The sequence below is a fragment of the Papaver somniferum genome, chromosome 3 (assembly GCF_003573695.1).
Source record: "Papaver somniferum cultivar HN1 chromosome 3, ASM357369v1, whole genome shotgun sequence".
NCBI classification, from domain to species: Eukaryota; Viridiplantae; Streptophyta; class Magnoliopsida; order Ranunculales; family Papaveraceae; genus Papaver; species Papaver somniferum.
Window position 1 is genome coordinate 46473752 of NC_039360.1, and position 20816 is coordinate 46494567.

General features: G+C 36.8%; 2 protein-coding genes across 2 annotated transcripts; one reads left to right on the plus strand and one right to left on the minus strand.

Annotated features, from left to right (window-relative positions):
• Nucleotides 1–2130: 2130 nt before the first annotated feature.
• LOC113356062 (protein NRT1/ PTR FAMILY 5.10-like) lies at nucleotides 2131–5527 on the plus strand. The gene is made up of 4 exons (XM_026599072.1): nucleotides 2131–2847; nucleotides 3026–3576; nucleotides 3694–4500; nucleotides 5229–5527. Exons 1-4 carry the CDS (start codon nucleotides 2422–2424, stop codon nucleotides 5236–5238), a joined length of 1794 nt encoding a protein of 597 aa, XP_026454857.1. The 5' UTR covers nucleotides 2131–2421; the 3' UTR covers nucleotides 5239–5527.
• On the minus strand, nucleotides 4873–7900 carry LOC113356064. The gene is made up of 3 exons (XM_026599073.1): nucleotides 7174–7900; nucleotides 5975–6735; nucleotides 4873–5385 (listed from the first exon to the last, which is right to left on the minus strand). Exons 1-3 carry the CDS (start codon nucleotides 7798–7800, stop codon nucleotides 5241–5243), a joined length of 1533 nt encoding a protein of 510 aa, XP_026454858.1. The 5' UTR covers nucleotides 7801–7900; the 3' UTR covers nucleotides 4873–5240.
• Nucleotides 7901–20816: the final 12916 nt, after the last annotated feature.

Here is a 20816-nt window from a genome sequence, read left to right on the forward strand (position 1 = left end):
GGTAGCCTTGTCAGTGTTCTTACAGTCCTTTTCTTGTAATTTCTCAAAGCTGGTGCAGGGGAGGTTGTTATTGTTACCCCCGGCTTCCCGTTCTCCAAGTGCACAAGCAAGTTCACTTTCATGCCCCTGTTTTATACTTCATTCAACAGAACTTTAGTATATTCGGGGGTAAAAAAAAGTTAACATTCTATTGATACCGGGTTTGGATTTTGGTTGCGGAGAAGCTTCCGGGTTTGGGTTTGGTAGTTGATCCACCAACTCAGATTCAGTGGTCTGGGCTTCTTCTGTCGTTGCTATTCCTTTTCCTTTGTTGTTGGGATTTGTGTTGGTTTGTTAAGCCAATTGGGTCTGTTTGTTCCTCACATGTGTGTGTGGCCCATATGTAGGTTTAGCTGGCAGGGATGATGTGGCCGCAAGTGGTTCCTTCTCCTAGGTAATTGTCCCGACATTCTTTATCCCCTCAGGTGCTTTTTCAGAAGATTGTGCATGGGCACGCTCTTTAGTGCGACCTTGTGGCGGCTGAGTTGCTTGGCTTGTTGCAGTGGATGTGTCAGTTTTATTTTGTTGATTTACCGGGTTCCATGCAAGCCCTCGCCGAGTCATTTCCTCTGATAACTCAGTTGGGAATGAATATGAGTTTTGTGTTGTGTTTGCCGGCTCCGTTACACTAGTTTCCTGAGTCACTTCTTTCGGTACTTCTTGGATGGGTTCAGTATTGCCTTTCCGTGTTTGTTCCGCAGCCTGATGAGTATCCATTATGTGTACCTTTGTCATTTCAACTCTTGTTGATGATGACTCTCCCATGAGTGCATGTGTGGTGCGATATTCCTGCATGCAATTGAGTTTTGTTCCTCGTGACGTTGAAGCCTTCATTTTTTGCATTTAGTTTTGTATAAGGAAAGTCTGGGAACGTCCTATGTTGCAAAAGTTGGTTCAAAGCATTGGAGTTGTGACAATCTCTGAAGACATGACCCGGGAAACCACAGACAAAGCATAATACTGGTATCCCTTCATAAGCAAACTGAACCCAAACTCCCTTACCTAAACTTAACATAACTACCGGCATGAAGGGTTTGTTTAGATCCATCATGACTAAAGATCTAGGTGGATAACTCTCTAGATCAACTTGTATTACAGTTCATGTTCCTGAACGTTCTATGATGTCTCTAATTGCCTCTTCATCCAAGAATAGTCTAGGTAGATTAAGCACTTGGAACCAAAACGGAGAAAACTTAAAACAGTTAAGTGGGTGTTGCACAAAGAAATTCCAGTCCTCACAGAGTATTACATGCGGTCCTGCTATCCAAGGTTGATTTGCAAGTATAAACTCCTTATCAGTTTTGTGTTTTAGAGACATCTGAATTACCTGAAAAGTTGCGTTGGGCTCAATATGATGGATCTATATGGGGAAAATTTTGTTTCCAAAAGCTCTTTTGACTTGACAGAAATCCTCAAACCCTCCGACCACTTTTAAAGCCACACTATGCTCGTTGTGGGATTGCATCAGGTTCTGCATCCTTTCGGTTAACTGAAAAATAGGGATATGGAGATCTTTTGCCTTTTTTGAAAAAGAGGGTTTTTTCCTGAATCTTTTTGGTGATTTTGATGGTTTGAAAAGTTGCACTCTTTTCTTATATGATGGGTTTTTGAGTGTTTTGATGAAAAGTTATGGTTTGTTTCCTCTTCTTTTTTGTAAAGGTTCTCTGTGTTGCTCGAAACAGATGTAGATGGAAAGGAGAAGAAGGTCTGCTGCGAATCCTCCGAAAGGTTTCTATTCTTCTTCTTCTGGTCGTCTTTAACCGTGAACAATTCTTCAATGGGAGACACGCATGGGGAACTTTGCGGGAATCCATGTTGCTTTTCAGAGTTGATAGAGTGAAGTAATGTATGTTGCAGTTGAGCTGCAGATGTGTGTAGGCACGGATTGGCGGTGGGAGGAGAGATCTGCTGATTCATTGGTGTTTATGGAGGTGAGGTGAGGAAATAAAAAAACCCAGTAATTCAGCCTCTAACTAGTTTTGAAAGAGAATCTTCACTTCGAGTTTCCCTATAGATTAACTGATAATAGGACCCCGCAACAATCAAGAATTGAAGGAAGATTCATTAGAATCAAGAAGCAAAAGTAGTGGTGATATGAAGTATTTGGAATTCTCCATCTCTAGCCAATATCCATTATTCACACGACCTGATTTATCAAATGAGTTGATTCACCACAACCGATCCTCGGAGAAGATTCAGAGTTTTTAAATTGGTGTTTTTTTGGTGGGGATTATCTTTTAAAAATGAAAACAAACTATATTAAAGTCTCGCCACCAACTTGATATGCTCCAATAATTTCGAAAAAAGTATTACGCAATAGAAAAATCAATATTCTCTGGCCGTCCATGTAATTGAGACCAAGATCGATAGCAATAAAAATCCATGGCCATCTTATCAGGTGTTGTTGATGGGAACAATGATTATGAACACGGAGAGCCTTTGCTAATAACTACCAGTAGCAGTAGTGATCATGGAGAAGGCAGAAACCTTAGAAGGAGTGATGCTGTTGAAAGTGTGGTGGATTACAGGGGAGACAGAGTGTATGATAGATCAAAATATGGAGGATGGAAATCTGCTTATTCCATAATCGCAATTGATATCGCAGATAGCTTTACTTACTGGGGAATCTCTTCAAATCTCATATCCTATCTCACCGGTCCACTAGGCCAATCCACAGTCACAGCGGCCGAAAACATCAACATCTGGGGCGGAGTTGTATCGCTGCTACCTTTCCTCAGCGCCTTCGTTGCCGACTCTTATCTTGGTCGATTTCGTACCGTCTTAATCTCTGGGTTCATTTACATACTGGTAATTTTCTCTTTCTATAGTTTTATGGTGAAAATCCTACTTGCTTCTAATCCTGCTTCAGTTGGAGTTTGCTGCTGTTTACCAAAAATTTTGCTCTTCTTACAAAGATTAAACAAACAATTGAAGCATTATCTGTGGAATTCGAGCTATTTGTAACTTCACTATTTTTATATTGTAGGGACTAGGATTGTTATCCTTATCGGTTGTGCTTCCTTCTCTAATAAGCTCCCTGAACTACAATGACAACAGTTTCTTTTTCAGTTCTCCGACTTCTTATCAACTCGTCTTCTTCTTTTGTTCATTGTATATCATGGCAATTGGAAGATCTGGATGCAAGTCTTGTGCACAAGCTTTTGGGGCTGACCAATTTGATGGACGAGACCCTAAGGAATGCAAGTCCAAGAGCTCATTCTTCAATTGGTGGTTCTTAGGATTAATTTTTGGTAATGGCATTTCTCACTTGACTCTGAATTACATACAAGACAATATGGGATGGGGTTTAGGATTTGGCATTCCGTGCACTGTGGTGGTGGTAGCATTAGTCATTTTCCTCCTCCGAACAAAAACATATCGTTATAGTGTGATCGAGAAGAAGCAAAATCCATTAGTAAGGATAACCAGAGTGTTCATTGCAGCTGCAAAAAACTGGAGAAAGACCCCATCCTTGGATTCTCTTCAGGAGGACACGGTCAAACTCCCTGGGATGCATCTTGGGGCTAACCAATTCAGGTAAGAAAAGCAAATCCTTTCCATAAATCTTATACAGTATGCATTATTGTTCTATTTTAAACATAGAAGTATATTTTATTGCATCAATATAATTTCTCACACAGCAACATAATATAGGTTTTTGGACAAAGCTTTGATTGACATATCGAAAGACAGTTTGAGAAAAAATGATATAAAATGTACCGCGGATCAAGTAGAGGAGGCAAAGGCTGCAATACGGTTGGTTCCAATATGGCTCACATGTTTAATATACGGAATTGCTGTTGCCCAATCTACAACCTTTTGCATCAAACAAGGAAACACAATGAACAGGAAAATAGGAAGAGACTTTGAGATACCATCTGCATCAATGCAAATCTTCGGTAGTGTCGCTGTGGTTTTTTCCATTGTATTTTACGACCGTGTGTTTGTTCCTTCAGCTAGAAGTTTTACAGGCAAACCCACTGGCATAACAATGCTTCAACGAATTGGTTGTGGCATGTTTGTATCTACAGTATCTATGGTGGTAGCAGCAATAGTCGAGAAGACAAGGCTTCAAATAGCTTTAGATAATGGATTGATCGACATGCCTCAAGCAACAGTTCCTATGAGTATCTGGTGGTTGGTCCCTCAGTACATACTGCAGGATACTTCTGATATCTTCGCTTTAATTGGCATGCAAGAGTTCTTTTATGATCAAGTGCCAAATGAGTTAAGGAGTGTTGGTCTCGGTCTTTACTCGAGTATCTTGGGTATGGGGCATTTTCTTAGTGGATTCTTAATCTCCATAGTAGATAAGTTAACTAGTGGAAGTGGACGATATAGTTGGTTTTCAGACAACCTCAACCGAGCGCACATCGATTTCTTCTATTGGCTTCTTGCAGGACTGAGTGCATTTGAATTGCTGACATTCATATATGTTTCAAAATCGTATATCTACAAGAGGTAAGCTGTAAATGAAATTATCTTTCGCAAGCTTTTGATTGTCTGTAACTCTGTAAACATTCTGTATATAATCGCTTAAAAACAAATTATGCGGCGTAATCTCCAACTGTTCCTGAGTATCAATTATCTGTAACTTAAGTACCACCAATTAAAGAATGAGAACTTAGGATTTGATTATTAGTTTTCAGCTAATTGCGAACAAGCTGATCGAGTACACCTTTTAGTGTCTCCTTCTATCACAACAGGATGAATAGGGCACTGCAATCTACCATTGCTCCATGCCTTCATTAGAATGATGCATCAATATATTAAGCTGGCTATAGGTAAAGCTTCAAACCAAAACTGGCTTTCTAGCCAGACCACATGTCAAACTGTGGTTAAGCAATGGTCGATGACCCAATGCAAATTGTCAAGTATGCATATTCACAAATTTACAGAAAAACTAAAATTAGAGAGCAAAGAGTAATCATTAGTTAATCCAAATTCCCGGTACCATATCATTATGTAAGCTACAGCATCAAAGAAGCTTAGGAAGATTCAGCTGAGACAAACTTTACTGGTCTGGTCAAAATAGAGTAAGACTAGGAACTTAATATCTTGACTTAGAGATCCAATGTTCAGCTTCGGCACACCCAAATTTTTTTTTCCAATATACATGTTAGGTCCAGTAACACATACCATAGTTAAAATATATCCTAATTTCTGCTACTTTATCCACATCAATGCAGCTGCAGGTGATGCTAGTTATGTTGGTTTTGCTGCAAGTTCTGTTGGTTTTGTCCCTGTTGGTGCAAGAGGTTCCTTTCATCCCAAATTGGACAATCACATGTTGCCTTTTTATTTATCCACACTGCTCCACAGGTATAGCAGAACTCATGACCGCACCTACATTCCAGCAAGTTTTATATACAGAAGTTGGAACTTGATAGTTAAAATCTCAATAGAAAATATGAAGAATGTTATGGAGTTTGTTGAACAAAATATGGGTTCTCTATAAATAACATATGCTTGTGAAGGAACATGCCAGCTTTTCATAGATCCAACAAAAAGATCGTCCCTTGACATAATCAACTGGTCAATCTAGGCCATTCAACATAATAAATTTAGCTTATAAGATTCCTAAGATGGTGTGGAACTATTGGCCAGTTGTAAAATCCGTCCACTTAACACCGAGTTTTACATATTCAGAACAAGCACATACTATAATATACTTCAAAAATTCCAAAGAATCATGAGTATCCAACAGGAATAAAGTTGTTTTCCTACAATATAAGGCATCTCATTATCTACTCAATTCGAAGAAGATGTCAGTTGGCAGTATCTAAGACCATTATCTTATGTTAAAGTCGATATATTTGGGAAGTAAAGGGTCCGCCTACTATCCATTATCTTATGACATAGTGTCCACAGATAGAAATAAACGCAAGCATAAATAAGCATGTTTTCAAAAAGAGAGTCAAGAGACAGAAGGTACCTGCAAGTGATGTGGTAGCAACCCCAAACCAATTCAATCATATGGTTGCAGTTCTTGCATTGGCGCCAGAGCTTTGTATCGGCAAGATTCTTCAGCTTTTCATCATCCTCGGAGGCTTTCTGCGCTTGATAAGCTTCGCAGGTCACGCCATTATGCCATGGAACCTTGCACTTAAAACAGAAATATCCATTGCACTTCATACATTTTCCACAAAGATGTTCATTAGTGGACTGGTTATAAACACATTTTGGGATGTTGGTCTTCGACATCAGGTTAGAGCACTTCGGGTTTGGGCAATAGACTTTCGCTGTCACAGGTATAGAATCCTCCTTTATACGTTTGCTCATCATATCAATCAACTTTGGGGTCATAAATTGTTTACAGTTATCAAGATTCAGCATGCTTTTACAGCCATCGAAAGGACATCGAGGCGCCACTCCGTTAAGTAACTTGACTTCCACATGCTGCCTCATACAAGAACAACAATAGCGATGTGAGCAACCTTTAACAGTAAAAATTTGCATTACTGAAATATCTTCTAGGCAGATGTTACAGGTCTCCTTCATAGTCCCAGAAGTGCTACATTCACCAGACTTGGTAATCTGTGAATCTATGGCATTCCTTGCCAGTTGAAATGCAAACTTGACATCATTCCGTGCCACAAAGAAAGGGCGGCAACTGATGAAGTTCCTCTGCAGTAGAGACACCTGATCCACAACAGTCGCAATACATTGCTGATTCACTAGATGTCTCATTGTAATCTGTTTCAAGGAAATAAAATTAGTGTTAACAACATATCACACACGTAAGCTGTAAACAAAGTTTATCATCCAAAAAGAATCATAAACTCCATCTTTCAGAAACCCCAAATGTGAGATTGTAGAGGAATGTTTCCAAAACCTTAAACATTCATTTGTACCATTCATAGGCGAGAATCATATTAAAACTAACAAGTTTAATAGACTGGCACAACAAACCCTTTTGTCACATATAAGACAAGCAGCCACTTAGAGTACAGGCAGTCCCATGGATGGACCACCCATCCCTGTAAATGACAGCAATGTGCATAGCACCATACCCATTAACTTTCATGCATCGATTAACCCAGTGAAATTCACATATTTAGGGCAAAAAATATAAAATAAACAAAAGATAAAAGCATTAATCACCAGTGCAATTGATGAAATGAAACTACTCACATATTGGTAAAGCGGGTGGTAATCGCAATAGAAATCAATCCTCTTAATATCCAATGAATAAGCAGCAGATAAACCTTCAATCAAAGCCTGGGCTTCCACTTTCAATTCTAGCTCTTCTGGTGCAAGACCAGATTTCCATTCACCAATTAATGGTTTAACTCCATCCAAGATAGAATTACCTAACGGATCACAAACAGCAAACCCTATACCAGCAATCTCGACTACCGCATCTCCAACTCTTTCATTACTGAACAAACCCTTGAAGTACAACTTAAAAGGTTCATTATTATGAAAATCATTAGATGAGGAAGAACCTTCGCCAAAGGGTTTCTGAAAGTGATCACCAGTTCTTTCCCACTCTTGCACAGGAATACGACTAATTTCTTTTGCAACTTGTTGATCATGTATTAAACGTTTCAGATCATCTTTCATTTTGTTGATCTCTGTTTCCCATTGCACTCGGTCTTCATTTTCTTGTTCTAACTTTTTAAGAAGTTCTAGAGTTTGAAGATAACTTACGTTTTGAAAAATCTCTTTTTCATCACCAATTAGTGAAGCAGTCATTGCTTCTTCTACCTGTAGTGAGAATGCGAAGTTGAGGTCCGTCTCCATATCTGTATCCGCCATTGATTACTCCCTCTCTCACTCTCCAAATGGTTTTAGCTTTTAGGTTTTTCTCTCTCTGAGTACCATAGGTAGTAACGAAAGTGCTTGGTGAGTAAAATATGCAGCGTACTCGAGAAGGTGGAACTCATTGAATGGTTGTTACTTTTAAAGAAGAGAAAGCAGAGGCACCACCACTGTGCGGTAGGAATTAGCAACGCTCCATTAGGGGGACCGGAATTAGCAGGGATACCGTTTGAGTGATCCAACGATCAAGATTGGATATAATTTTTTTTGTGTCATATGAAACGATACCCCCTGCAATTTCGGTCCCCCTAATTAGCAGTCTTGGGAATTAGAGCTGGCACTATGGTTGGCCTCATCCCTTCCCTATCGCTCAAACATAGGGAAGGGATGGCACATGAAAGGCAGTCTTGCTACGATGCCCTCTCATCCCTTCCCTACATGAGACGCGTACTCAGTACCCTTATGAATAGTGCCAAACGGATACTCCGTACGCGTTTTATTTTTTGTTTTTTTTTCATGGAAAAATATTTATCTAGGTAAAAAAATATTTTAGAGTAAAAAAAAAATCAAATAAGTAAAAAAAAAAACGAGTTTTAGTAAAAAAAAAAAAGAAAAAAAAAAGGAGTGAAAAGGGAAGTTTTAAGGTAAAAGTTTAAAAACCAGAAAAACATACGACTCAGTACGCGTAAAGCGTAAAATAATACGGGTACTGAGTACCCGTGCGATTTCCCTTCCCTACAAGGGTGATCAGATCTGATCAGCCTTGTAGGGATACATCAACCATCCCTTCCCTACACAAAATTTGGGAGACCATAGTAGATGGTTTGTTTGGGTTTTGAGGGATGGAGAGGGATAGGGAAGGGATAACCCTCTCCATAGTGCTAGCTCTTAAGAGCTTCTCCAATGGTGAATGTGAATATTTCATACGTGGCATCACTTCTAAGACATTCTTTGAGCATAAAATCCTAAATATTGGGAAAAATAAAGTTTTATCTCCAACCCATAAAGTGTTCTATTAGTTGTTTGCTTATTTGTAGGCATATAATTAGTTAAAATCTTATCCATTTTTATTTTTCATTGACTTTTATTAATAAAAGTGTGACTAGGATGCGAAGACATCCTCTAAGTGAATGTCTAAAACTAGAGGTTCACTTAGAGGATGTCTAACTTTTTTTTTGCCACGTCATCTTCACATCAATCGGTTGGAGGTGATTTTTTATAAATATTGTTGTGGATCCTACGTGGATTAGGACTTTTTCCTTCACACACATTCCATTGGAGAGGCTCTAAGGGTGGTTTATTTTCCTTTAAATTATGTCTAAACCATCGGTCATTTCCACGGAGTTTAATAACTGCCCGCCAGGGTAAACAGTAACTTTGTGTAGTGCCTTCGGATGAACCTACATACCCAGTACAGATGTAAAGATCTAGACTAAATGACCAATCGTGTGGACGCATGTAGGGCTCCAAGTTTTCAAATCCTCGGAAAGATTTCCCTATCTCCCCTTTTGGATGTTGACTAACACCATGTTTGTTTACTCCTGACTCACCTGAGTCGTCTGGATCCGAGTGAAATCACCTGACTCATCTTGATCCGATTCGATATGTTTGTTTTGAGTCAGATCTGACTCATCTGACATAAAAATATGTTAGTCAGCGATTTGGTCCCATGAGTCAGGATTATTTTGTTACCTGACTCAAATGGGTCTGAGTCAGGGTTTATGTCTGAGTCAGAGGTCGAGTCAGATCTGACTCAAAATGGAAAACAAATTGTCTGACTACTGACTCAGCCCAAGTCAGGGGTTGACTCAGATCCAGATGCCGAGTCAGCTGCAAACAAACAAGGTCTAATATTTGCGGTATGACTTCTATAGTTCTATAGCATTTTATGGCCGTAATTGACTACATCGGAAAACTTTCGGAGTATCTTATGCCAAGCACTATCGTGAGGGATTTCCCTTGAATGTAAGGAAGGGATATGAGTCACAAGACGGTCTCATTATGATCTGTTTTTTTATCCATTTTTTTGTTACTTTGGGTAAATTGTATAGGAATTGTTTGGTAACCATTATTTTAATGGATTATCAGCCCATAATATTATGTAGATTATAATGAACAAGTCGAGTGCACGTGCATTGCACGTCGGCAAATAACAGTTTTTTCATATTATTTTGCATTTTCAGATTCCAAATACTCAAATTAACTAAAGTAAAATAATAATTAAAAAAACTATTAAGAAGTTAATTTATCACTCAATACTATCAGATGACCCAGGACATATTAGAAAAGGATATTTCTGGAACCTCATTCTAGAGATATACGAAAGAACCCCATTCTTAACTAATACTTCTGTTATAGTTCTCGAAACTCCCCTAGACAGAGCAACAAATAGTTCTCAGTGACTGAAAAGTGGTTCCGGTAGATTGATACCAACACGTGGTATTGTATTCCCTGAATTACCTGCACCATCAATGAAGATATAGATTTGTGGTCCCTTGTAACAGAGTTCACTACCTTGCATACAAATTAGATGCAGTTACAAATCAAGCAGTAATATGAGGCAAAGGAAAAAAAAAGTATTTGTCAACAAACATTACTTGATATATTCAGTTAGCTTGTTTCCCTTTGTCTAGTCTAAATTTTGAAGTGTTTTAGTATTGTACAATCGAGTCCATGCTTCCCATTTGCAGCAAGTAATGGAACATTCAGTGGGGGAAACAATAAGATGAATCTTGTCAGGTACATGCATTCATGTCTTTAAGTGTAAAAAAAGCGCAGAAGGTGCAAACTGAATAGGATCTCTTTGTGAAGCTGGTGATACAGTCAGGTGTAATCGTTCTATGAACAGAGGATGCCTAACAAAAGCCAAATAATTGGCTAGTGAAAGATTATGCGAGGGAAACCATGACCATGCTACTATCAACAAATCATTACTACCACTTTCCAGATTGCAACATAAAGTCGGATTCAGTAATTACCCAGACTATAAACACAAAATGACTGACTGTGCAAGGATACAAAATATATACTATTGTACACACCATACTTAACATTCTTAATATGAGTGTGTAAACAAAAATCAATGGGTCCAGTTCCACCTGGGTCTATAATCTTCAAATGTCCTCATAAACAATCCTTCAGGAGCATATTTATTGTATCAGTATCTAGAATAGGGACAGAAACCAATAAAATAAACTGCTCACAACTGAAAGAAAACCGAGAGGTCTGTGTAACAAATGAGTTTCTCCGACTATCAGGCTATATAATTATGCACGAATAAGAAATCCAAATGATGATATGCCTTATTGCCTATTGATCATGAGAACAAACCTACTGCAGATTCTATAGTAAAGGAATTGACAAAGAAGTAACATTACAGAAAGTGATAGAAGCACATAAGTTGATAAATATTGCACTTTATATCTTAAGAATATGGCTATGTGAAGAGTTTTAAAATAAAAAATATAGAAGTGGGTGTTATAGTGTTTTACAAACATCAGCTAGATTTCGCAGAAAAAACTCCAATTGTTACTACAGTTTCAGTCTCTAATCCCCAAAATAACATCAATTGATTATAGCCTCATATCATGTCAACATCCTAAGTGATCTTTAAAGAACACCCTATGAAATAGTACTATTTGTTAACTACTTTCTATTGAATTTCACCTATGAACCAAAACACCTAAATCATATGCAAATACCGAACTATGACCAAAAATAGATCATCATTAGCTTCGAATCAGAAAGATATCAGGACATATAGTGAGCAGTTATTCCATAGAATCCATCTGAATAGTTCAACCAATTATTTTTAAAATAAAATTCACAATCAAGACAAAGATTAAAGTTTTAGATGTTCTGTTAGTTAAGCAACATTCAAATAAAACCCCTAAATTTACAAAACCCTAGCATTTCAGATTACAGAAATCAAACATTAGAAAATTTGCATACCTGATCGAGGAGGCGAAATATAACCAACTTAATCCTTTATCCCGTCATTGATTGTCTGCAAATTGCTTGAAACCTAGACAGACATTCAGTTATAGCGATGGATTTTAGTTGTTTTAGAAGAGAAGGGGAGAAAAAAAACAAAGAGAAAAAAAATAGATAAATTGAACGGTTATGGATCAAAATGAAGGCAATCCAACGACGGAAGTGAAAACTTTGATTTTTGAAAGATACGTTCGGTGCACGAAAAGTACGGCGGTACACGAAAAATACGTGCGGGAGGCGAAAAAGGCTTAGCGTTTTCAGTTTTGCTTGTTTGCATTAAGGGGGGGGGGGGGGGGGGATTATGTATGTGTTTAGTACCATTATAATAACAAATTATTTAATCATAATTGAAAAAACCCATTATTTTCAGAAACAGAAAAAAATTGTTTTTAAAAAAATAATTTTAATCAATTATTTTCTTTAATAAAATTGAGTTGAGTTTTTCTTCTTATTTTCTCTAAACTATCAAGATAGAATTAAAAAAACAATAGAGGACTTAAAAAAATCCTAGACATTGGTTTTTCCTCTCCTTTTTGAGAGCATTTTTTAAAGATAATCAATTATCTGGGGAAGGTGTTTGTGAAAAATTATTATAAAAATGATTATACTAAAATTATTTATCTATTTATGATTATCTATAATCATAAATCTTACCAAACAAGGTCATAGGTTAAAAGATAATTAATAGAAAAAAAAATAACGAGATAAAAAAGGTAAGGAAAAAAAATTAGTAAAGAAAAAAAGAGTAAAAAAGAGAAGTGTTAGTGTAAAACTGTGAAAACCAGAAACGGATACTCATTGTCGGTGTAAATTGCAACAGAAACTGAATTTCCGTAAAAAGCACAATTTTACATGGAAACTGAGTTTCCATATCATTTTCCTTCCCTACTACCTGGATCAGATGTGATCCAATTTGAGCAGTATGGAAGGAATATCCCTATTTATGTAGGGATATGGGAGAACGTAGTGGTTGCAAATTGAGATTTTTCCCTACATATAAGGCATATGGAAGGGATAACCCCTCCCATAGTGCTTGGGCTAAGGAAAATGACTTAAAAGTCAACTTCACTAAGGCAATGCGCCATCCCTTAGCTGCCGTGTAAATAGTACCAAATGGAAACTAATCCGTGTAGTAAAAAGAAAAGAGTGAAAGTAAATAAAAAGAGTGGAAAAAAATATTAGTCTAAAATAGTGAAAACCGAAAAAGGATACTGAGTATCTGTTGAATATTACACGGAAACTGAACCGTAAAGTGAAAGAGCAAACAGATACTCAGTCTTCGTGTGATTTCTCTACGCTACAAGGTGCATCAGATGCGAGCAACTTTAGAGTGTAGCTAAGGGATATCGCCACATTTAAGCTACACAGAAGACCATAGTAGTTGTATTTCGCTACAATTGAGCTACAGGAAAAGGAAATCCTTCACGGCTTCACCATAGTGCTTGGCCTTATAATTTAATTGTTAATTCTTTACTAATAACTCTCACATCAATAACTGTTTTCTTTTCACTTTTAACCGATAATTTAAAGTTTTAAATTAAGTAAGGGCAGTTCTAATTGAAAAATATATCGAGCCAGGTGGATGGACAAAGTGGATTTTTCACTATAGTAGAAGTAATGGGCGGCTCATCAAGAAGCGCGTGGTCGAAGTAAAGACGCTGGATGTTTAAGTAAATTCGCGGGGATGAAGTTAGACCACTGGAGGTCTTAATAAATCCGCCAACAACTATTTTTTTACAGTAAAAAACGGTCATATGTTTATTACTATAAATTACCACTAACTTCAAACACTCCACTCACACCAAAATTCACTCCTCTTGAATTTGCTCTATTAATCTTTTTCTAATTTTTAATCTAGTTTTTTTTTTTTTTTTGAATTGTGAAATGTGAAATGTCTCAAAAACCTATTAATTTTTTTGTGATGCAAAACTTGAAGCTATTGTTTCTAAGATATGTGGTAGTTTAAACACGATTGAAAATAGTAAAAGGGAAATGCAAGTTTTAGAAGTTAATCTAAGAAAATGTTCTGCCAAAAGAAAAAGAAAGGCTCCAGTTTTGAAAGTGATAGAACCGAAGTTACAAAAACAAAGGAGAAACTGTTAAAACGCGTTAAGTGGAAGATACGTCAAATGAAGATAATACACGACTTGACTTGTTTCCATTTCTATGTCGTTGCTTTCAAGTCGTTTAGATTGAAAACGTAACATGTGAAGTTATATACATAAAACTCTAGTATTAGAGACTTGATCATCTTATTATGATAAAAGTGTCAAAGAAGAATATATCAATAGTAGCGACTGCTTTGTATTGGTATATTATATCACGAAGTATAATGGTTATCTTTTGCACTTCGTAATTGCGACATCGACATAATATTTGTAACTTGTTACTAGATTGTGTAGTGAACTTAGGGTTGATTTCATGCTTAGATAATTATGTTTAACTACATGAATTTAGGAAGTAGACTTACGAACTTGTTTCGTAGTTGAAATAAATCAATATGATTGATGGTTCGGTTTTACTGAAGATCTATTATTGGACCGATCCTAACCTATATAGAGAATTAAGGTAGAATCGATCCTTACTTATGTTGGGAGTTTAGGTAGAACCAATCCCTATCTATATTGGGAGTCAAGGTAGAACCGCGATCTCTACCTAAATTGGGAGTCATAGTAGAACCGATCCCAATATGCAAAATCGATTTCTCTATCCACATACACTTTAGGGTTTGTGTGATTTTGGAAATAATAGGAAAGTTCAAGATGTCGACATAATGAGTAATTTGAACATGAGCACAAATTGTTTGACTCGCAAGCGTTAATATCTCAAGCTTGTTGTCAAGTTTAGTTGCCAAAACTATAAGTCTTGATTTCTAGTCTACTTATAGCTAAGTCTCGGATTAGGATAAAAAGTGTAGTTGAGCATTAGACTTCACGACGTTCATCGATTGAAGAAGAAGAACTACTAAGTGGAGCTTGTGGAACTTCATCAACAAAAGATATGTGGAGACTTGAACTCATCTATCACTCAAAAGTATATCTACTATATCTCCTATTTGAGACAAAAGTCGTATAGCTATATAAACTTCGATTATACACATTTTATATTTCGAGCTGAGTTTAACTCGCTTACATATTTCTCGAAATATGTGTTGGTAAGCTTTCGCTTTAACCAAGTTCATCTCATATTCTTAATGAAAGTCAAAAGATGATCATGTGAAAAGAGCCTTGTAACATCTTACATGATTTGTGTGAGACAGTCATTTGATGTAGACTCGGAATATCTTTATTGATCATTCGATCACTTGAAAATTGGTTTGAAGCTTGTGTGAGGCATCTATGGTCGTCTTCCAAGAATGTTTCAATGGTTTAAATGGGAGTTTAGAACAAATAACCATGATTGGATATAGCACAGTATGCGTACTTGAATGTTAACTGTTGCATGTTATTCCAAGTCCGGGAACCATAGTATGTATACATGTATGCGTACTAGTTGGTTTAGTGAAAGTCTGGAACTTAGTATGCATACAGGTATGCGTACTGGCGTGAGGTTCAGTTCCGGGAATTTATGTTGAGTTTGGAAGGTATGCGTACCCGTTCGCATTGTAGTTGCAGGAAATCCTACACTACACCCTCATATGATTTCATTATTGATCAACTCATTTTTAGGTTTACACTCTTAATTTTATTGATAAATCTTTGAATGTTCTTACAAGAAAGATAAAGAAGTCAAGAATGATCTATGCTCTGAACTTTCTCTCTCCTATTTACTTGTTTCTTACTCAAAAAAGATCTCTCTCCCTTCTCTACAACTCGAACAACTATTTATAAGAAAATACATAGTGGATGAAAACTAATCTTTCCTTTATTTTCGGATACGATCTGCGATATTCTCGCAACCTTACAAACATTAATTTCGCAAACTCTCTAATTTTCGCAGAACTATCATATCTTTCTCGTGATCTTTGCTGACGTCATTTATTCTATCATTTCTGAAACTGTTCTGCGACGCTGTTATGCTGTGTCATTGATAATTTCGCTGAAACATTATCATTGCGAGATTCTGATCCTACATCTTGCCTCTTCTCATATCTTCTCTGCCGCAGTTGTTCATCTTTTCATATTCTGCATTTATCACACGTATTCTTTCGTCCATTTGTTTCTTGACACGTCTTCTGTAACCGCAATTTTTCAACCGCTCACGTCTCTTCGTCTTAATGGTGTTTATTTCTTCGAGTAAAAAAAATCTCCTTTATATATTCATCTTACTCTTCTTTCTATTTTTCTTTTTACTTTCTCTTCTATTTTTATTCTCTCATCTCTGCAACTCTGTTATCCTTCTGCAAATTCTGCTGCTGTAATTTTTTCTTCCTTCAATCATTTTACTTTATATACATTCCCATACTCTATATTCAAACATGGCTCCAAGTGATCATAGATATGAGAAGAATTTACAAGATGTCCAAAAAGATCTTGCTGATAAAGGTTTCACACTCTCCACCATTCCTGGTGAAAATGCCAAATCAATTCTTTTTGTCAATCTTTTCTCTGATCAAGATTGTGATGATCAATGGCTAAGTTATCTGGCCTCTTTTCTGATTCTCTACATGGAATGGGAGATAGCCAATTCACAGATACCTGCAAAGCTCTCGCTACCCTTTGTGATGTTCCTTTACTGTATGGTGATAGCTCTCTTCGTGGAGTTTCTAAATCAGTGACTCCCGATTTTTTGCACTCTCTCAATAGTCTGGTATATTTTTATCCTTTTACTTCTTCATTGTTATAATTCAAAATTTCTTTCTATATTAATATTTTTTATATTTTTTCTCAGGCTGGAAAAGCTTCTTTTGCTGTTGCCTCAGATCTAGAGAGAAGACGTGAAAATCTTGAAAAGAAGAATCTTCAATTTCGCAAAAAGAATGAAGAATTGGAAGCTGAAGTTAAAGGTCTTCGCGAGAAGAATAGACAATTAGAAACTGATTCTTCCTCGTATAAGAACAAAATTTTTAGTCTTCAGCAAGCTAATAATCAGCTTTACGGTATGTTACTTTTCTCTTTTCTTTTTATTCATTCATCCTGTTGTTTTATCTTATTTAAATGATCCTTTTTGCAGACATTTATGGTCTTTTTGATGAAGCTACCCTTCTTCGCTCATTTCCTAATGCCTTGGATAATGATACCCTTCTTGAACGTCTTAACAATTCCTTAAATAGTTTCTCAAATGATATAATTTCATCTCTTTCTCTAAATGAACTTAGATCTAAATTTCGCCTCTTAGAAATTGATCATAGATCCAGTTTAGGCTTAGCCAACAAATTTAAGCGTCTCCTTATTGATTCCAAAGAGAAAACCAATGAGTTAAGAACCAAAATTAGCGGTCTCATAGATGATAAGGATCGTATTTCTGATCAAGGTGCCAAGGCTTTGGCGAAATTCCAAGAGGCTCTCCTTGAAGTTCAACTTGAGCGGGATGAAGCTAACTGCAAGAATATTGAACACTGCGAAAGGGAAAATCAAATTCGTTCTCGTCTTCTCATAAGTAGTGAGGATGAATTTATTTGGGCTGCGAAAATTTTAGATGATGCTAGAAAAGATTTAGGCGTAAATGTTAGTCTCCAAATTGAACATACAGCCTTGGTTAGAGATATGATTTTTGACAAAGAAGGTTGTTAATTGCTCTTCTTTACTAATCTTTTGCTTCTTATGAATTTTCATCAAGTTAATAATTGATTGTCTTTTGTTCGCAGATTCTAAAAATAAATATCGTGAAAAGATTGAAGAACTTGAAGCTGAAAAGGAGGAACTCGCAAAGAATCTTTCTTCTCGCAACGACAAGTATTCTAGATTAAAGAATCAAATCAAGATCACTGTTGCGAATTTTAAGAATGACGATATGAATTTTCGCAATCAAACCATCCAAATGGTTTGTGATGATCATAATATCCCACATTCTGATTATCCTTGTCTTTTAGAAGAAATCCCACAGAATACTCCCAGTTTGATTATCTCTGATAGCGAAGCTGACGATGAAGAATCTGATAGTGATGGAAGTTCTGATGGTGATGAAGATTCTGACACAGATGAAGAAGGAAATAAGTCTGATGAAGATAATGAAGGATTAACCAAGAAATAGTTTTTACTTCTTTCTTTGATTCTTTGTAATACTTGTTCATTTATTTCTTGTTTCTGTATATTTGTGTTTCTTTCATTTTGACCTGCATAAATTAAAAAAATTCTTCTTTGCAATACAGTTAATCAATATAATCATTAATTCTTGAATTTTTGAGTAAATCTCTCATATGGAGACAAATAACATTTTCTAATTTCATACATTCCCATACTTGCCTCTGTTATTTGAATCCAAATGAGAGATTTCATAAAAAAATTCTTATTGTATAACTTCGCAACCTTTTGCGAAGTGAATTTTGTTTTTTTTTTTCAAAATCTCATTCATGTGTGGTCTTATTTTGCCTTCCTAATTAAAGGTCTTATTATGCCACCTCTTGTCATTGCGACAAAATCGCAGGACGTCCTTGCACTTTCATGCAAAAACCCATTGATCTTGGCTTAACTTTTTCTTTTGTATTATGGCCTCTTCAGGAATGTTGCGACAATATGACAGGCCTAAATATTCTTGCGAAAATGAAGTTCCATGACATTGCCGTCTTGTGACGAAATCGCAGGACGTCTTCGCACTTTCATGCGAAAACCCATTGATATCGTCTTATCCTTTTCTTTTGTATTATTGCCTCTTTAGGATTGTTGCACAAATATGACAAGTCTTAATATCCTTGCGAATAAGAAGCCTCATGACATTTGCGTCCTAAGACACTTATCAGCTTCCTAATGGAGGGTGCCGCCCTTATCTTCCCCCTGGTTGCCCCTTCAAGGAGGCGTACTTCTACCATACAAGGTTAGATCCTCCCATCCAGTCTTAACAACAACCAGTTTTTTTCTCAGCCTCTTATCCCTTTTACCTATAGGTTTTATGGTTACGAGACTGCACCCTAAGTGGGGTTTTCTTCAGGCCGAGTGCAGTATAAGCCAAGAATTGTCAAGAATGGCAAAGTACGCTTCAAACGTCTCTGACACTCTTGACTCAACCGTGTACCTCGACGCCTTGATCAGATTTGCACTCCTTGGGAGAGTTACCTTAGTCGCCCAACCTAAGTCATATGCTTAAGTTGAGAATCCAAGGTGCCTCTTCCGGATGGGCTTCATTGACCCCAAATCTCCATGACTCAGGTTCCGGTGGCGGTGTAGCCTTTCCCTGAGTCATGTAATAGGTACCCCCTTATATGACATACTTTAGGTCTTACATTTGCCTCTTGCGAAATTGTATTCGCGAACTAGGGTTTACGCCATAAAGGTTAGCCTCTTTCTCTTTTGTCATTCTTCTCTGATTATTTTCTGTAAAATTCATTATATCTGCGAGAGTCTCGCAAATCATTATATTGTATCTAAATTTCGCAATCTCAATTTTGTTGTTCAATCAAATGTATTTTTGAGAATTTTACTTGTTGCGAGATTATCGCAACAACTTAATCATTCATACATTTCTTGTTTTTATTACCTTTGCCATCCTCTGCTTCTTTACTATTTTCTGCTACTTCTTCCTTGGTAGTGGTATGTTCATCATTTTTATTCTGAGCTAGCATTAATTTCGCAACATCTCTTCTCCTTTCCTTTCGATTGTATCCACCATCAACCTCTCACTTCTTTGTACATCTTTGATTTTGTGTCGCCAGTTTTCCTTCTTGTTTGCTCTTCCTTCGCAAGATTCTATCTCAGTTTCGTAACATCTCTTTCCTTCGACCCAATCTCCCTTTATGATTCCTACACCATTGGGGTGAGGGAATTTGATGCACTGGTGGAAAGTTGAAGTTACACCTAGAATCCCATGTAGCCAAGGTCGACCAATTAACGCATTGTAAGGTGATTCTACATCAACGACACAGAATGAGATTTCAGAAGATATTCCCTTCAATGGAATTCGCATAGAAACCTCCCCTTTAGGTTTGTTAGCAGTACCATTAAAACCATATATCTTATATGTTGATGGTATAAGATCATCATCTCTTCCACCCATGGTTTTATAAGTATGATAAAATAAGATGTTCACAGAGCTTCCAGTATCGACTAGAATTTTATTGATTGCCCATGAATCTTCAGCTTCATCATCCTCATCTTCTTTCGGTTTTGGATTAATTTATAATTTTATTACCAATGGATTGTCATGTACCTCTTCTCCTTCGAGAATTTCTTCTGCAGTAAAAGAAATGATCTGTTTCTTCCATTCCTCTAGTGGCGAAATTTTCGCAATATTCATAATTTCTCTTCCATCATTATCTCTTGCGAACACTCTACTCAAAACATTATCATGAAAATCTTCAATTGTCTTATATGAATGTACGATAGAGTGACAAAATAGATTTTTTGCTTTTGCACCAACTTCTATGAAGAATGTTTCTTTCTTTTTCATCGTATTCACTTTGTGATGTTCTAGTGGTGGTGGTAATGGTTGAGATTGAGGATGCCCTACCAGAAATTCGTTTAGTTTTCCTTGATCTATCATTCTCAAAATAATTCTTTTTACATATCTGCAATCATTTGTGGTATGTCCAGGAAAATGATGATAAGAACAAAATTCATGACTCCTGTGGTTCGGAGGTGGTTCCGTTCCCATGTTCCACGGTGTTGGTATATTTTACATCAAGATTATAGCTTCCCATATCTTCTCCACACTTGCATTTAGAGGTGGCATCTTGATTTCTTCCCATATTACCTTGTGACTTCCTTGTCCTTTATTATAGTTTTGCCTTTGACCTCCATAAGTTTCTTGCGGTTGATCGAGCCTTTGAATCTTGTTATTTCCTCCACGATTGTAGAAATTTCTTTCTCTTTCATACTCTTCTTGATCTCGGCTCCCCATAGCTACCAATTTTCGCTGATTGTTACTTATCACCTTCTCTTGTTGTACTTGCGAAGTATTCGCCACTGTGTTTATTAGCTTGGGTAATA